This window comes from Zootoca vivipara, chromosome 12, assembly GCF_965207765.1.
Source record: "Zootoca vivipara chromosome 12, rZooViv2.hap1.1, whole genome shotgun sequence".
In the NCBI taxonomy this organism is placed as follows: Eukaryota; Metazoa; Chordata; class Lepidosauria; order Squamata; family Lacertidae; genus Zootoca; species Zootoca vivipara.
In genome coordinates, this window is record NC_142595.1 from 27016896 (window position 1) to 27035385 (window position 18490).

The following is an 18490-nucleotide window of genomic DNA, read 5'->3' on the forward strand; positions in this document are numbered from 1 at the left end:
AGCAGTCCTCTCCAACCTCCGCCGCCAGAAGCAGTCCCTGCAACGGCAACTCCTAGGGGCCGAGGGGTCTTTGGACCCCTCCAATAAAATATTTGAGCCCCCCCCCCAATTTGATGGACATTGCCATTCAAATAGTATGTGTGCACCATGGCATGTGAGTGACTATGTGGGTGGGGTTTGCCTGCCCCCCCAATATTTTATTCAAGTTGGCACCCCTGGCTGAGGCAGGGAGAGACCGGAGGGCAGTGCAACCGCCAAACTGAGAAGGCGCACTGCTACCGCCACCAGCAGTGGCAGCGCCACCAGCAATGTGCCTCCTGGGCTCTGTGAACCCTCCGTGTGGGCTCAGTGCCCAGTCCTCCGGGGGGGGGGGGGTGAGACAACACTTGCCCTGCCCTGGGAGCCAACAACCCATGCTACACCACTACCTTGGGCCAAAAACAATCACAGAACTTTTAAGAGGGGAAAACCTGTAAAGGGGCGGAACTTTCACCCCAAAGTAGATCAATGTGGTCATCAGAGGTCGGGGGGGGGGGGAGAGAAATAGGTGGAAGGGAGGAATGGGAAGCACATGAGCGATTCCCTTGTTATAAGAGTTAAAAGGGGTCCTTCTCTGGGAGGGAGCCTGGACCTCCGGCAGAGCACAATTGAAAGCCCTTGCCGGCTAGTAAAATGACAGAGACCAGACCAGAATTCTAGTGAAAAGCAAGGCGGCTAGTTAAGCCTGATCTTTATCAGCATGATCTTTATTAAAAGCTGTTGCAACAGGGTGCTCTCCACACACACACAGGAGGGGGGGGAGAGAGACCCAGAACAATGGTGTGCAAGCTCTTATATAGAAATTTTTAATTCCCCGCCCTGGAGTCCAAGACCGCCCCCAGAAACATCATAGATACATCACAGAAGGGATGTAGCCCAAGGCCACCACCCCTCTACAGCAAAAATCCGAGTGTGTTGTTTTTATCCTGCCTGGCAAGTTACCTGTTAATGGTCATTTGACTGGATTACCTGGGGAGCCTGGCCAGTCTTTTGTAATGATAAATACTTACCCGGTAGTTCCTGAGCCAGGTCACAGGCTCACACCCTGTTCATATCTTGAATGTGCCCTTAAGACAAGATTTGTGAGGAAAGAGACAATGGGGAGGTTTCCCACTTTGACCTTGCAGAGAAATATTTGAGGTCAATTTGTTCAGGACTTTTTTTCTGTGTAGTTTCAGACATGTGGTTTATATATACAGTTATGAACATTTATGATCTTAAAATTCTTATAACACCCTGGGACCAGCAACAATCTGCATTTCAACACACTGCTGCATGTCCCACTTATACAGATTTTTATCCTCAGGAGATGCTGTATATCTGACTGGTCCACTGATTCTACACCATAGCTGCCAAGTTTTCCCTTTTCTCGCGAGGAAGCCTATTCAGCATAAGGGAAAATCCCTTTTAAAAAGGGATAACTTGGCAGCTATGTTCTACACTCTGACTAGTCTTATAAAAGGGAGCTGCAACAAAAAAGAATTTAGATTTGTTGTAGGCTTGTTTTCTGGAAAAGGTGGGGTTTTTTTTGTTTGCAATTTAACCTTCAACATATTCAAAAGTGGGCCCCTAGATCTCAATGTGAACATTGTCCCCCTCTTCAAAATATCTACACACATACATACAACTGAATACCAAAATGGCACCCTTGATACCAAACTGTTGGTCGCTTGGACCTGCAGTCCAATCTTTGCTCTCTCATAAACTGTGTGAGTGACCTTACAGAAGTCTCCGTTTGAAAGACATCCCTATTTGAAAGGCATGACAGATGCTTGCTGCTAGGGGAGCTTCCAGTTGACCTGTTTACTGAGCATTCATCCTGATTTGTTTGTGGGGAGGTTAGCCGAAAGTTGCATTCAAATAAGTGTTGCATGTCAAGACCGTTAAACCTTCCCCTTAAATTAATTCAGACAAGACTCAAATTTTGGTTTGGTTTTTGGCAGAATTTAGGCCACAACATTATTGATTACAGCAAATGAGTGGTTGCATAGGCTCTGGTTCGACTAGCTCCCTGCACCCTTGCAGGTAGTGCTGACCCAGGGCACCAGCATAGGTCAGCCTAGGGTGAACACCTGGATAGGCGGAAAGCCGGGGACATGCTATGTCCACCACCCAGATGTCCCCCTGGACTCAGGCACAGGCACAACCCCCTCACAGGGTTGACCAAACCACAGAGTCCCTGGATTCCTTTAACGGAATACCCTTCACATAGAGATAGTGAGAGCACTCCCCCATCCCTATCACCTGAACCAGAGCCTATCCCAACCTTACAAGTTGTGACGATTTGGTACGCGGCGGGTGAAACCCAAATGGCACCAGCCAATCAGCCTAGTGGGGGAAATTCCTGCCGTGCCCCTGTCCAACGACAGACAACACTTGATGGCATAGCAAGGGTCAAGCACAAGACCCTAAAAGTAGGGAGAGGTGGGCGGGTGTTCCGATGCACAGACCAAAGAGGAAGCTCTGGGTCACGCGCATGGGTATCCTATATAATAAAGTGCAAGTGTCTCTGCATCCAGATTCCCTGTGTCCCTGTGTCCGTGCTACTGCGCATGTGCCCACGGACACAGGGATTTGATGCAGAGACTGCACGCACACACACACGCTCTCTCCCCACCCGCCCACCTACCGTTTCCCTGCGGCTGCCAACCGCTGCTCCCAGCCGGACTAAGCGTTGGCGGCAGCAGGGGGGGAGAGCGCGCGTGTGTGCGTCCAGCAAGGACAGGTCCCGGGATTCGGAGAAGCGCTGTCTCCTTCCTATCGGTGGCTGGGGGAGAGGAAGGAAGGAGGAGAAAGGGCTGCTTCTCTGAACCCCGGGATGTCTCCTTCCTGTCAGCGGCTGGGGGAGAGGAAGGAAGGAGGAGAAAGGGCTGCGCAAGCACTTCTCCGAACCCTGGGATGTTCTAGCACCCGTTTATTCAACGGGCTGAATTACACTAGTACAGTATAAATGTCCTTCCATCCGTTTTGACAGCATCCCATTGGCCTGATTGAACCCAGCATCAAGGGACCTACCAATAGGGTGTTGTAGCTATCCAATCGTACCCACCCACAACACAGGGTTTGGTTGCCAGGTCTCACTCTTTGAGGGAGGACACGATTTATCGCTTATTGACCAGTGTATCTCCGATTACTTTGCTTATCACAAAAGTCCTATCTCTGGGTGAAGTTTGGTTTGTTGAGCAAGCACTTCCAATGAACTGCAGTTGTGCAACCTGAATTTCCTGATATGCAGTGCTTTTTTCCTGGGGGTTATGCATACCCCTAAACATTTTGTGAATCTAAGTTTGGCCTCATGGAGGGGCAGTATTTCAATATGAGTAGGAAAATGAGAGTACCCCTAAACATTTTTTTATATAGAAAGAAAGCACTGTTGATATGTGACTGAATTCCGTTGAAATACAGTGCCAGTCCGGACGCTTCAGTGCTTGTTGGCAATACCATCTTCTTAATTTTGCCACACTAATTTAAGCCATTTAGTTGTTGTTGGGGGGAACACCTTCATCTTGATGGAGTCTTACATGAATATCATCAAAGCTACTGATAAATTCTAGTTCAGCAGTTGCATGCTAGGGTCACCACTTGGCTCTTCTTTCAGATTAGCAGACTTTCTGGTCTGCAGAAAACACTGGGACATTTTAATGATGTGTGGCAGCGGGCAGGTAGCAAGGAAAGGAAAATGAGAGTGTTGTAGGGGACCGCACACCATACACTGCTCTTAGGGGTTCATAGATGTACAGAGAGGGGAACGATGCCTTGACCTGACAGGAGCCATTTTTCCCTCCCAGATACAACGGGAGAAATAATCCACACTTGACCCAGACCTTCACCTGGATACGCCTTGCCTCTTTTGCATAGCTATCGCCTAAACCCTTTCGCAACTTCCCCAAAAACATACATAATAATACCTTAGCTCAGGAAACCATGAAGCAACAGCAATTGCGCATTTTCGCTCAAATAAACTGCCTTGCTTTCTATACGTTCTGGTGTGGTCCCTGTCATTTTCCTCCGACAAGGAGCTCCGTAAATTGGTCTCCTTGTCAGGTTCTCGGACTCTTCCTGGGTCAGAACCTAGTTGATTTCTGGATCACCAGACCCCAAAATTCCTACAACAAGAGCAAAAATAGGGGGAAAGAGAGGAGGAAGGAGGTACTTCTGCTTTACGGACTAAGATTTATGGTAATAGTTGTTTGTCCAGCTTACAAAAGTGAAGAAGCCTGTTCCCCCACACAGCCCACTGTTGGATCTGAGCACATAAACAGAGGAAATACCACATGGCTTTAGAAGTGGAGTGCAATTTCAGTGAGCCTGAAATAAGTTTTACAAGGCAGTCTGCAGATTTTGGTAGACACTGGCCTGATTTGCACATAACACCAAGCCATAGTGTAACAAACCATGAGTTGTTTGGCACCTGATCAGAGAAACCATGGCTTGTTTTTGAAAGTTTGTTTCATTTCCCCAGCTGTTCTTGCCTCATTCCTTTGTAGTCCAGTGAGCATCTGGGATGGGGTAGCCAAACAAGCCATGATTAAAGATGGGTGCTGCTGGGCTCACACATAATACCAAGCCATAGTTTAAACAAACCAGAGTTTGCAATCCAGTAACAAACTAGGGCTACAGATCATGCTTTATTGACATTGTTTGTTGGCCTGTGGGTGGGGCTCACACGTAACACTAAGGGCGCATCCAAATGTGGGGAATATTTCACAAGTTTCCTTGATTATAATGTTAGTGCTTCTGTCCTGTTCTCTAACACTCCTTTCACATTGCAGTACCTGCTGCATTATGGAACTGTGGCTTTCTGACGAATATGCCAGGATATTGTGCTAAATTTCATTCACACACATGACACAACAATGAATATAATTGGACAAATGTCGCTATTCCCCTCCTTTTCTTCTATTCCCCCATGACTTACCAATGGGAATGGCAGGAAAGAACTGTATTTAGGTGTGTGTGCTTTATATAGTGTGTACACAACCCAGACCTGGCAAGGATCCCCACAATGAAAGCACTTGTCAGAATAATTTCCCCCAAGCAAAAACGGTTATTGTAGCCCCAAACCACCCTTGGAATTGGGCTGAGCAGCCAGGAGACTGAAGGAACCTTGCTTCAAGGCTGCTTGGCTTGATTCAGTAGTAATTATATATACTGTAACTTGTCTTCTCTTGTACATTTTTAAAAATTGCATGGGGATGTTTATCCTAATGCTATAGAGCAAAGAACATGCTATAGGGTTTAACCACTTTTGAGCGTTTTGGGGCAGGCAGGGGGAACACTGGCCAAAAGCCAGGAGGATAACAGAAGCCCAAGGAAAAGATACAGCATGTTTGGGAGAACTAGCCAAGCCTGCAACACTCATCATCTCTACCACCCACAAACGCAATCCCATTAAGATCTTAATGTTCCATTTCACTCTGAGATTTCGCTTGAGGTTTTCTTCATGCCTCTGGATTCTTAGCCTGTTGCACTGTAGAAACGAAGAGCCTTCACTCAGGAATGTAGGTCAGGCGTGCTATACAAGACAATGAGTCTTGTGTGTTTGATTCCCCTGGCGGTCCATACTGAATGGGATGGGGCCAGGCACAAAGGCAGTTCTATCATTTACCTTGGGAAGACAGGAATGATTTGTGCGCTGGCTCCGGGCAGCTTGGGAACAGAGACCAGTCATATCAGGGGAAGGGTGCTGAGATTCAGTTTTGAGGCCAGAGGCAATCCAAGATTAAATTATTGTTTCAGTGGAAGTAGCCAGTAAAAATAAAGGCATTCACTTGGTGGCAGAAGTGAAGACTCCAGGAGGGGTTAAGCTAGTTGGTTTATTTGCCTTCTCATCACAGAGAGTATGAAAGCATCATACACACACACACACTTACTTTCTGTTTTACATTTTAGAATATTCATGTAAACAACCTTAAAATGACTTCCTTTCTCCTCTTTCCATAGTTCATTTTGCATATCATAAATCCCTGCATATTTTACATAAGCTAAACCATTCAGTATTCCATTATAATACCCATCAAAAAAACCTTGTTTACACTGTTGAATTTATCTTAATGCTGCCAACGTTTTCAAGTGTGCACAATTCCCCCCCCCTATATTCAATAAACATCTTCCAATCTTCTTTTAAGGTAATGTTTAATTTTTTATAACAGTATGTTCTTCTTGTTCTCTTATTCTATGTGTTAGGTCCGCAAGCTGCGCATATTTCATCAATTTAAGTTGCCATTCTTCTTCAGTTGGGACCTCGCTCATTTTCCAAAGGCATCCCTTATTATAGGAGCCTCCATCTTATCCCAAAACATGCTTAGATTTTTATTTTATTTTTATTTTTTTGCAGCGCTTGCTCCAAAGAGTAGTAAGGCTGGGCATTTGTCAGGGCCCCAAGACCAGCAGAGGGCCCACCACCCCAACTCATTTTATATAAAGAATTCAAGAAGGGTGGTGATTATTTAATTGATACTACGTAGTGTCATCAGAGTACCAGAGGACAGGATTCTTTCCTTGAATGCCCCACCTCCTCCAGATTGGGAGGCCCCCTGAGGGTGTAGTGCCAGAGTCCCCTCTCCCTACCAAAAAATGCTGGAGCCAGCACCGTTCGGGTTTTCTTCTTTCTCACACCAGCATCTGCAGTGTTTGTAAGCCAGACATCTTCTTTCTATGAGTTTGGCAGCAATGAGGGCGGAAGTAGGCTAGAAAAGGAACTAGTGCCAATTCCCAATTAGTGCCTCAGACAGCTTTTGTCTGCTGGAGGCCTGAGAATGAACAGGGCATGGAAGCAGCTATTGCAGGAGAGCAGCGGGGGTAGGAATGGGCAAGGGTTATACAGTAACAGAAAAACTGCTCTGCAGGTTCAAAGCAGGACATAGCCTGCAATTATCACACCACTGCGGCTGCCCTTATTACGTCACACATCAAAGGGTGGAGAGATTTAGTACTAGGTAAAATAGGACAAAATGCAACCAGGAGATGTCAAAGGCTAAGTTAAAAGGCCACTTAAAATTGTGTCACATGTTGCACCCACTTCTCTGTTTCCTGGAAAAAGGAAGAGGTCTTATTCAGTTCAATAACAACCTATCTACGTACCAGATGACTTAAAAATTCTAGAAAGCAAGCAAGGTCTCTAACTTCTGTCCCCTGTATGATGAAAGCAAGTAGCATTAATATTAATCTAATTCATATCTTGAAGGGACACGGGTGGTGCTGTAGGTTAAACCACAGACCCTAGGGCAGGGGTCCCCAAACTTACCCGGCTTCAGGCTGGTGGCAGCGTGCGGGGACCCGTACAGATGCACACACACTATTTCCGGCACACTTCCGGGTTAGAAAAGTGACGGAAATAGCTTGTGCACATGCGCACGGGCCTCCTCCGACCCAGAAGTGCGCTGGAAATGACGCTTGCACATGCTCACAAGCTATTTCCAGCACTTTTCCGACCTGGAAGTGGGCAGCCGCACCGCGCCGGTAAGAGTGGGCAGCGGCAGCGGGCGATCGTTGCGGGCCGCATAAATGAGCCTCACGGGCCACATCCAGCCCCTGGTCTGTAGTTTGGGGAACCCTGGCCTAGGGCTTGCCAATTGAAAGGTCGGCAGTTCGAATCCCCACGACGGGGTGAGCTCCCATTACTCAGTCCCTGCTCCTGCCAACCTAGCAGTTTGAAAACACACAGTGCAAGTAGATAAATAGGTACCACTCCGGCAGGAAGGTAAACGGCGTTTCCGTGTGCTGCTCTGGTTAGCCAGAAGCGGCTTAGTCATGCCGGCCACCTGACCAGGAAGCTGTACACTGGCTCCCTCGGCCAATAAAGCGAGATGAGCACCACAACCCCAGAGTCGTCCACGACTGGACCTAATGGTCAGGGGTCCCTTTACCTTTAATTCATCTTATTTGTAATGTGTGATTTACACTGTATACTGTGTGGTTTATACTGTATAGTTTATACTCATTGAAATTAATGGAGATGACTAATAAGGTCCATCAATTTTAAGGGACCTACTCTAAGGAGAACATAGTTGAAGCCAGCCCACTGTTCTTTTTCTTCCTCTTTCCCATTATAATTATAAATGCCCTAAAAATGAGCCGAATTTTAGGGCAACAATGATTGGACCAGCACAGCTACAAACAAACAAACAAATCAGGATGTCCTGCTCTTTGTAATGCAAATTTTACATCGTGTAAAATTGTTAAAAGTTGGTGGGTACCGGTAGTTGTTAAGACGTAACTGCATGCAAGTTAAATAAGCTGATAGCTTCTACCTGCAATTGAGTGCTGGGTTGGGGCTGGCTGGGAGGTCTAAGTCGTCCATTTAAGTATCCTGGCTTTGCTGCAACCTGGGGAGTGTTTTGGATTTAGTATTATTGGGCTGGAAAATAATCCAAACCACTCGACTACATTACAAGGTTGTTTTAAATGTGTCATAGCCTCAACCAGTCTAGGAACTTGCAATACTGACATTGGGTTAGATTGCCATCAGGCACGAGCTCCTCTCTCCTAACTTCAGTTTCCCCAACATACCGTACAACCTGGGGAGGCTTGGAATTTGCATCTGGTGGGTTAATTTCTAAAACTGTTAGAAAATGCCTCCAGATGCATGCATTCCACACGTTTAAGTGTCCAGAGTTAAAAAGAGCCGAAGCGTTTCTCTTGACTGCTACCTTGCTAGTGCCCAATCGGATCTAATGAATGTAAAAAAAATCTTGCTAGGAGGGGATACGCTAACGCTGCTCCGGAAGACATAGTCTTCGAGGAGAACCCGGAAATCGTGTAAAAGACAATGATGCCCCTCTTTATTTCCCCCCCCCCATCTGCTACGGGTTTGACCGGCGAACACATAGACTTTAAAAAAGGAGAAGAGTGATACTTCCCCTGCTTGACACTAGGACTTCCGGAATACTTTTTGACGCCTTTTTCTCTCTTTGCTAGCGGGGTGGAAACGGCGTCGATCTGCCCGCAAGGAAAATAAGTCAGAATCCGAGACCTCACGCTGTTTCCAGCTCACTGCTGGGGGTATGTGGCAGACAGTGACTTTACGACAACCCTGCAGTGTAGTCTCGTTATCACGAGATTGTGTGTATACTACGTATGTGCGCCTATATATCAACATCGCCCTGCACTGCAGAATTTGGCAGGTTGCGCGGGAGGAAGGGGGAAATATGGGGGGGGGGACGTTTTACGACGGCCCTGTAACTAATCCAGCGCTAATAGCGAAGGTGGGGCTTCAGCCAAGAGTGTGACTCGAAGAAATGCCGCCTTATTTAGGGATAAAGTATGCGGTGCAGGCCAGATGTTGCACCACCAGGACTAAGTCCCATCAGCCCCAAGTAAGGCGGCCAAGGGTTGACAGCTGCTGGGAACCACCACGGGAGGGGAGCATAGCTGCCAAGTTTTCGCTTTTCTCGCGAGGAAGCCTATTCAGCATAAGGGAAAATCCCTGTAAAAAAGGGATAACTTGGCAGCTATGGAGGGGAGAGAGAGTGCCCCTGCCCTGGGCGCGGATCCTACTCACTAGTTGCCCCCAGGCATCTGGTCGGCCACGGTGAGAAGGGGCCGCCGGCCTGACCCAGCCAGGCTCTCCTTCTGTTCCTAATGGTCAGCGGTGGCCTGAGCTGCCTGCCCTCCAACCTGGCCAAGGAGCCCCGCGCCGCTTTCGCTGGACCGCAGGCCCACTGCGCGCTATCCCGAGTTTCAGGGGATTGCCAATGGGTAGGGCATGGAAGTGCGGAAAATACGGGCAGAGAGATCGCCACGCCGCTTCCTTAAGGGCGGCCCCATAATCCGACGGTCGGCGAAGGCTCGAAAGGGCGCGCAACACCATCTTTCGGGATCCCGCTGCTTTCCGTGCGCATCTCCCAATGAGCGCAGCCAAGGAGCCGAGGTAGTACTCAAAACCATAGGGTTGCAGAACGTAACACTAATGTCTCACAACAAATGAAACTTGATCTGTAGAAAATGCAACCTGAAAAACGAGACATTGCACATACTTCTGTAAAACAAGAAATCTTTAATAAAAATATATATTTAATATCAAATCGTAGGATTGCAGAGTTGGAAGGCACCCCCGACGGTCACCTAGCCCAACCCCCTGCAATGCAAGAATATGCAGATGGATTGAACCTTGCCGTTATCAGCCACTGAGTTCAATCTGCATTCTTGCAGGAGCGCTGTGCTTTTCCCCGCCTCCCCCCGCAGCCAATGCGCGCGTGTGCCTCTAGCCTTTCTCTCTCTATGGGCGGCGCGGAAGCGGCGGGAGGAAAGAGACGTGCGCGGAAGGAGGCCGCGGGGAGGGAAGCCAGGAGGCAGCGGCGGCGGCACGGGAGACCGAGGTGGCAGGTGAGAGGCGCCCCGCCCCCAGCCCGGGGCGCAAGCCACGCCCACCCGGCTTTTGCCCCGCCCCTCCCTCCGCTCCCAAGTATCCCGTGTGTCGTTCGGCTCCCAGGTAGCAGACGGGAGCCTGGATTCCTGGGTCTCACCCGAATAGGAGAGCCCGGATTTTGGGGCAGGTGGTGAGGCAGGACTCAGGGCGCACGAGGAAGGGGAGCGCGCCTCTGAGCATGGACAGAGTGCATTTCGCCACCGATTAACCTTTGCGCACCTGGAGGGAGGCGGGGCTTCTGCATGTGCTGCGTTCTGGCCGGATTTGAAGCCCAGCAGCTCCCGATTTCTTTCTTCGGGTGGGTGGGGAGAGTTCATTGCTGCTGGTGGAGCTATCCGTGTGTCAAAGCTCCTGGGCTCAGAAGTGTTTTGTTGCCCTGGGAAATGATTCCCGGTGAAAGGAGGGTGGAGGCGCCCAGCTGCAGCTTCCAGAGAAAAGCATTTTCTTCCTGTCGAGTCAGGACCTTTTAACTGGGTCCCAGACCCCCTGGATCCATTCCCCCTGCCTATCATTGTGAACTGCTGGTGGTAGGATGCAGAACACTTAGTTGTATCTCTCTTTCTGTGTAGGATCAAGTAGTTTATCTCCCTGTTTCTCAAAATAGAAAAAAATAGTAGAGGCGCAGTCATTTTAATTTTAAATTTTTTTCCATGGATTCTCCTCCATTAGAAAAATTTGGGAAGCAATTTGGTTGTCTTCGGCCACTCTCCCACTCTGCAGCGCCTGAAACCAGCTGTATCTTCTATTACGATTTCTGCTCTGCCTTTTGGTGAAACTCTGCTTTAAAACCCTGGCACATCTCGCTTTTGCAAAATAGCTCTGCACACAAATCCGTAACATTCTTGTTACCTGCTATTTCAAAACAAACTGCATTGCATATTGACACTGACTTACTTGATCAAACTATCGAATCAACCACTTGTATGGATGGCTTGCTCCACTAGTCCCAGGTGTGTTGCTGGTTGGGCTGCCTTTACCTGAGCTCCTTAGAGGGCAGCCTGCTTGTTTTAAGTAAGGGCTTACCTATACGCACTCCGTGTCCGAGCGTGTGCTGTGGCTGTTTTGCCCCAAGCTTTCCCCATTCTCTGTGGCAGCCCATAAGTTGTGGAATTCCCTTCCCACAGAGGTGCGCCTGGATTCCTCGATGTACAGCTGTCACCAAATACCAAAGACACACCTCTGGCCTTCAACACCTGAGGTGTGTATTTTCAGGGCCCACCCTTCTGACTTTAATATGTTTACACTTTTTAAAAAATAAAATAAATAAATTTGGTTTTACAAGTTCACTCACACAATGTTATTACAAATATTAGTATTTTGCACAAGATTCTTCTGAATCCCAAAACTTCCCTCCATGGGTTCTTAAATAACATTTTTTTTACCATCCTCCATTATATCCAAAGTCTATGTATCATTGCAGGGGTTATTTAAAGCCTGCTAAAGAGTTCGAGTATTTACAGTGGTCTTTCTGATTTTCCCGGTTAATCTTGCCATCTCTGTGCAATCCAATAATTTATTCTGCCAGTCCACCCTAGTAGGTATCTTGTCGTCTTACCAGCTCTGGGCAAGCAGCATCCTTGCAGCTGTTGCAGCGTACATAAACAGTCTTTTCAGTTCCTTCGGTATCTCTGCACCTACAATTCCTAACAGAAAGGCTTCTGGTTTTTTAACAAAGGTTATTTTAAACATTTTTTTCAATTCATTGTATATTATTTCCCAGAATTCCTTTATCACTTGACAGTTCCACCACGTAGGATAAAAGGTGCCTTCCTTTTCCTTACATTTCCAACAAACATTTGAACTTGTCCTATACATTTTTGCTAATTTACTCGGGGTTAAATACCAGTGAGCATGTATACTGGTTTTTTTTTTTAATTCTGGGGGAGGGCAGGTAATAACAACAATGAATAATTATGTTGTGTTTCAGGCTTTGTACGAGAACAGTATACCGTTTGACTGTCCCGCGTGGGATGCATGCTGCTCCTCGGATCTCCTCGCTGCTCCTCGGATTTCGAGCTCCGGCTGCTCCAGTGAGGGACGCGGAACACCATGGCTGAAGCCGTGCATTACATCCACCTCCAGAACTTCAGCAAGTCCCTCCTGGAGACGCTGAATGGGCAGCGCCTGGGCGGGCATTTCTGCGACGTGACAGTGCACATCCAGGAGGCCACGCTGCGTGCTCACCGCTGTGTCTTGGCCGCTGGCAGCCCCTTCTTCCACGACAAGCTGCTGCTGGGCTACTCGGAGATCGAGGTCCCTCCCGTTGTCCCCAGCCAGGTGGTCCGCCAGCTGGTGGAGTTCATGTACAGCGGCTCTCTGGTGGTGGCCCAGTCAGAAGCGCTGCAGATCCTCACGGCCGCCTCCATCCTGCAGATCAAGACGGTCATTGACGAATGCACCCAGATCATCTCCCAAAGCCGTAGCCCCAAGCCTCCCACTGTCCCGCCTCCAGTGTCCCTCTCCCTTCCCAGGGTCCTCCCGGCTAAGCCCCAAGAACAGCCACCCAAAGAGGCCCTTGGCAGCGTCTCGCGGCCCGGAGACCTCGACACTTCCCACCTGGAGCCCCCCAAACTGCTCTGCGCTTCGGAGGTGCGCTACAAGCTGCGCGACCTCCTCTCCTCTTCCCAGCACAGGGAGGCGAGGGCTGCTGCCTGTGAAGGGGGCATAAGCGATGGGGAGGCAGGGGGCCCGTACCTCCACCCTGCCGAGGCCACACCCAGCTGCCACAGCCGCAAGCAGCGCCAGCCGGTGAGGCTGCAGCTGTCCGAGACAATGCCTGTCATAATCAAGGACGAGGAGGAGGGTGTTAGTGGGGAAGGCCGTGAGGGGGTGGTGGTGGAAGAAAGGGAGGCCAAGCTTAGCTGCTTCCCCGAGTGTGGCGGGAGCGGAAGTTTCCCTGCCGGCTTCAGCAACGAGGCGGAAGCAAAGGATTCTGGGAGCGCCGGCGGGGCCAGCAGGAAGGAGAGCCTCCACTTGGATTACGCCACTGCTGAGGGCCAGGATTTCTTTGGGAACCAGGATGTATTTTCGGAGTCCTTCATCCCGTCCTGGCAGGGGGAGGAAAGCGGCGAAGAGGCGGCAGCTTCCGCCGCACGGGACAGGGAGAAGTTCCACTCGGACTGCAGCCTGGAGGCTTCCAACCTGAGGAGCTTGGCGGGAGAGTTCAAGCAGGACTTGGGCGGGCCCTCTGGTGCCGCCGCAGCCTTCCCGCCCCGCAGCAACAGCGGCAGCGGGGGCTTGACTTTCGTCTCCTCTCTGGGCATCCAACGGGAGCTGAAGGCAGAGGTTAACAGCGCCAGCACGGCCACCAGCACAACCAGTATCTTCCAGTTCCATATGCCTCAGCCGGCTGCAGTGGCCCAGGGCTTCTACAGCATCCAGGCACAGCCGCCGCCGCAGCAGCAGCAAGACGCCGGAGCCAGCAACATGGTGCAGCTCAGCCCTGGTGCCATGGTCACAGGCCCCCTGCATGGCGCTGGAGAGCAGCAGAGCCAACAGCCCGGCTCCTCGCGCTGCTCAGAGCCCTCCTACCAGTGTAGCCACTGCCAGAAAACCTTCAGCTCCCGCAAAAACTACACCAAGCACATGTTCATCCATTCTGGTAATGGGCACTATGAGGCGGGGCTTCCTGGGAGGCTGTTGCTGGGGGTACGGTAGGGGCGAGGAACCCTTTTTCAGCCAGGGGGGAGTATTCCCTTCCAGGAGAAACCTTCCAGGAGTTGGTTGGGCCAGAGGCCACTGTGGGTAGAGCCATGAATGCAAATTGCACTTTGTACAGTAGGCTAGCTTGAACACACACCTGGCACTCTCTGTCCTCCACCCAGGACAAGCCAGAGGCAATAGGGTTCAGGGACACATGCCAACCCCAAGGTTGCAGAAATACAATATTCAGGGAAACAGCCTTAAGGGAGGAGGCAGCCCCTTCCTGCCCAAAAGCTAAGAGAGGAATGAGTAGGCTCAGTGACCACAGAACACTAACTGTTGGGAGTCTGGGATAAGTAGAAAATGGGAGGGTGTGTCACTAGAATCCTGAACAGCAGCCATCCACACTGCAACATTTTGTTGCCGGCCTGGCTTGCAATAACTCTGTACCCAAGAGAGATAAATACAGACCTACACTTAGATGCCAGTCGGACACAACTAAACAACAACAACATAAATTCACAGCGAGGCCAGCTTACAATGTTTAGGACATTTGATTCATAGATAATAATAATAATAATAATAATAATAATAATAATAATAATAATAATTCTTGTATCCTGCCCATCTGACTAGATTGTCCCAGCCACTCTGGGAGGATTCCAACATAATACGTAAGATACACAACAGAACATCACATATTAAAAACTTCCAGATACAGGCAGGGCCGGATTTAGGTTTGATGAGGCCCTAAGTTACTGAAGGTAATGGGGCCCTTTATATGTCTAGCTGTCCTTTGTCAACAACAAATTGTCGCTGTTTTTTGTGTTGAATATACGCTATATGGACCTAATAGATATCTAAAGCCATTTGCCACTGTTGCTGTACGTAGGTATTATTTTATTTGTGTTTTTTTCCTTATATTTTGGAAATGTACATCCAGGTTTTTTTTCCTTTAATTTTTTTTGGGGCCCCCCCAGAGAGTGGGGCCCTAAGCTATAAGCTTGTTTAGTGTATACATAAATCTGGCACTGGATACAGGGCTGCCTTCGGATGTCTTCTAAGTCAGATAGTTGTTCATTTCCTTGACATTTGACAGGAGGGAGTTAACACAGGGCGGGTGCCACTACCGAGAAGGCCCTCTGCCTGGTTCCCTGTAACTTTTCTTCTTGCAATGAGGGAACCGCCAAAGGCCCTCGGAGCTGGACCTCAGGGTCCTGGCTGAACGATGGGGGTGGAGACGCTCCTTCAGATATAGTGGGACCAAAGGCGCTTAGGGCATCATCCCCAAAGGAGGGATCTCCCCCTTTGGCCATGGGGCAGTTCCCGGGTTCCAGTGTTGGGGGTTCTGTGTCCTCTCTGCTGACCCGCTGTGCTTTTCTCTCCCCACGACAGGCGAGAAGCCCCACCAGTGCAGCATCTGCTGGCGCTCCTTCTCCCTGCGGGACTACCTGCTGAAGCACATGGTGACGCACACGGGCGTGCGGGCCTTCCAGTGCTCCATCTGCTGCAAGCGCTTCACCCAGAAGAGCTCGCTCAACGTCCACATGCGCACACACCGCCCAGAGCGCTTCCAGTGCTGCATCTGCAACAAGTACTTCTCCCACCGCACGCTGCTGGAGCGCCACATGACCACCCACACGGCCTGGAAGGGCGGGCAGCCGGATGCCCCCGGAGCCATCGGAGTGGCTGCGTCCGCCGCCGACTGGAAAGAGAAGCCGAACATCGCCGCCGCGGCGTCTGCCGCTGAGGGGACTATTGCCGTCACCGCCGCGGCGTGGAAAGCGGGGGAACCGTCCGCTGAGACGGCCATTGCCGTGTGGAAAGCGGGGGATCCGGTCCCTGGGGAAGGCAGTATGGGAGCCTGGAAAGGGGAAGCGGCTGGCGAAGGACCAGCTGCGGCCTGGAAAGGAGACCCAGCTTCAGAGGCAGCCATGCAGCCTCACACAGCCTAAGGTTTTTTTCTCCCCAACCTCCGTTTATGAATTTTTCTTTTGTCCAACAGTTGTCACTGACTGTGGCTCCAGCATCTTGAGAATTAAAAAGGCTGTCCCACATAGGATGTTGCTTTCTCCTACTGACAGGGGCAGCCACCTGCACGAGCCAGGCTGCGAGAGTCTCAGCGTCGTCGTTGTGTCTTTAGGCCGCAGCGTCGACCGCCTGTAAAGGTTGTTGGTGGCAGGAACATGGCTGAATCGGCACTGGTGCTGTCCATGCCATTCCTGGCCCATAGCTCAGTGGCAGAGCCCATCCTTAGCATGAAAGGAAGGGCAGAGCTCCAGTCGCCGGCAACTCTAGTCACAAGGAGCAGAACCGGGAAAGACCTTTGCCAGTGAGTAGACCAGGGATGGGGAAACCTGTGGTCTTCCAGCTGTTGGAACTCGCAGCAACTGACAGTCCCAGCCAGGACGTCCTTTGGTCAGGGATGATGGGTGGTGGGAGAATAGATTTTTGCTATTATGGGCAGATTAGTTGCAACAAAAAATAATAAAAACTCCTTCCAGTAGCACCTTAGAGACCAACCAAGTTCGTCATTGGTATGAGCTTTCGTGTGCATGCACACTTCCTCAGATACCAAAAGCTACTTTTTTTTGTTTCGACTACGTCCGACCAGCACGGCTACCTACCTGAGATTAGTTGCAATTAGGGATGATGGAAGTTGGGAGCCCCACAACATTTTGGAGGGCCACAGGCTCCCTGTCCCTGGAGTATATTGTACTGGGCTCGTTGGGCCGGTGATGTGATTTACTGCAAGGCAGCTTAACAGCTCCATATTTAGCCCAATAGCTAAATGCCTATGGTCAAAGGCAGGATGCTAGGGAATACCAGCAAAAGAAGCCTTGCTTATGAGCATCCCAGAGGCATTTGGCTGGTGACAGCAGAAAGGTAGGTTCTAGATGGACCATTGGCCTGATCCAACTTGGCTGCTCCTATAAAAAGATTTGCCACAATAAATGGGAATCACAATTTATTTATTCTTGGGGGGTTATGCCATGCTTACAGCTTATACTGTTAGTGTCTTGCATTTCCAAAGCAGTTGGGTTCCTGGGCTGTTTTATTGTAATGGATCAACTTATCCAAGCTGTTTCTCCCCTTCTTCATAGGAAATAAAGCAGTGTGTGTCTGTGTCTGTGTCTGTGTGTCTGTGTATATTTCTCAAGGCGGTGGAACCTCTGATGAGATGGTTGAAGAGGGAGCCTACCTCAGGGGCTGCAGATGATTAGTAGTTCAGCCCCTGGCATCTCTGTGGAGGCGGGAGGCAGGGAATCAGATAACAAGTGATGGGAAAGACCTATCACTGTCTGAGACCCTGGATAGCCAGACTAGACAACATTGGGCACGGTGGACAAAGAGTCTGAGCTGGGATCAGGCAGTTTTCTACGTCCATAGAATCACAGCCTCATTCTCAGTAGAGGCTGGTCCATTTGGGCAAACACGGCACTGCCCCACCAACCTCAGCCAGCTCCCATGTGCCTGCCTTCTTACTTACAGCTAGTCCAGGGAGTGGTACAGGCTATTGCCTTCATCCTCCTGAGGCCACATTCACACTATAGGTTTAAAGCAGGGGTAGGCAACCTAAGGCCCATGGGCCACAAGCGGCCCACGGGGGTCGTTTAACCGCCCCCCCCCCAATCCGCCTGCTCTGCGAATCCCCACACGCTGCGCTAAACTGGCGCGGTGCAGGGACTCGCTTCCGCAGTGCCAGAAATTGCGTCTGCGCTCCATCCGGCCCACGGAGGGATCTCCGCTGGAGTGAACCGGCCCAGGTGAGGTAAACCTTGCCGACCCCTGGTTTAAAGCACTGTGATAACATCGTGGCTCCCCACTCCAAGAATCCAGAAAACTGCAGTTTGTTACAGATTGATGAGAGTTGTCGTTGGCCTCTCAACTTGCGTCAACCGCAGCCTTCGTAGTCAGTGATCAAGGATGATAGGAGCTACAGTCCAAGAGAAAAAAAATACATATTTGGAAGGCCACAGGTTTCCCAACTCTGGATTTAAGTGTCTGCCTGGTAGCCACAGGTGACAAGGGATTGCATGCAGGTAAGTGGGTGTGCTGGAAGATAGAGAAGACGTCTCTCCTCTGCACTTAGTATTGAAATCCAGCAGGATTCCTGAAAAAGGACTGCCGCTGCCCTAGCCCTGCATCGAAATGTAGTGGGCTGCTGGAAGAGCTCTCTGCCGCTCCTCTGGACAACTCCCTGCAATGTAGTAATTTCTCTTTTTCAGGCTGGTAATTTGTGGGTTTATTTACAAGGTTGGAGTAGTTCTTGCCCAATCCTTAGTCTGGTGCTCCAGTTCTTATTTGCGTAGCGGCTTAGTGATGACCCAGAAGCTGCGGACAAACGCTGGCTCCCTCGGCCTATAGAGCGAGATGAGCGCTGCAACCCGAGTCGTCCGTGACTGGACCTAACGGTCAGGGGTCCTTTACCTTACCTTT

The 18490-nt window shown here is 50.0% G+C and overlaps 1 protein-coding gene across 5 annotated transcripts; it reads left to right on the top strand.

Annotated features, from left to right (window-relative positions):
- Window positions 1–8913: 8913 nt before the first annotated feature.
- Window positions 8914–17178, top strand: ZBTB45 (zinc finger and BTB domain containing 45). Of its 5 annotated transcripts, none has more exons than XM_088656391.1 (3): window positions 8914–9042; window positions 12336–14009; window positions 15446–17178. In XM_088656391.1, exons 2-3 carry the CDS (start codon window positions 12458–12460, stop codon window positions 16003–16005), a joined length of 2112 nt encoding a protein of 703 aa, XP_088512517.1. In that variant the 5' UTR covers window positions 8914–9042; window positions 12336–12457; the 3' UTR covers window positions 16006–17178. The 5 variants fall into 5 exon arrangements, with proteins under 5 accessions (XP_088512517.1, XP_034992918.1, XP_034992912.1 ...); XM_035137027.3 differs by lacking the exon at window positions 8914–9042 and adding an exon at window positions 10067–10471; XM_035137021.3 differs by lacking the exon at window positions 8914–9042 and adding an exon at window positions 10068–10365.
- The last annotated feature ends 1312 nt before the right edge of the window (window positions 17179–18490 follow it).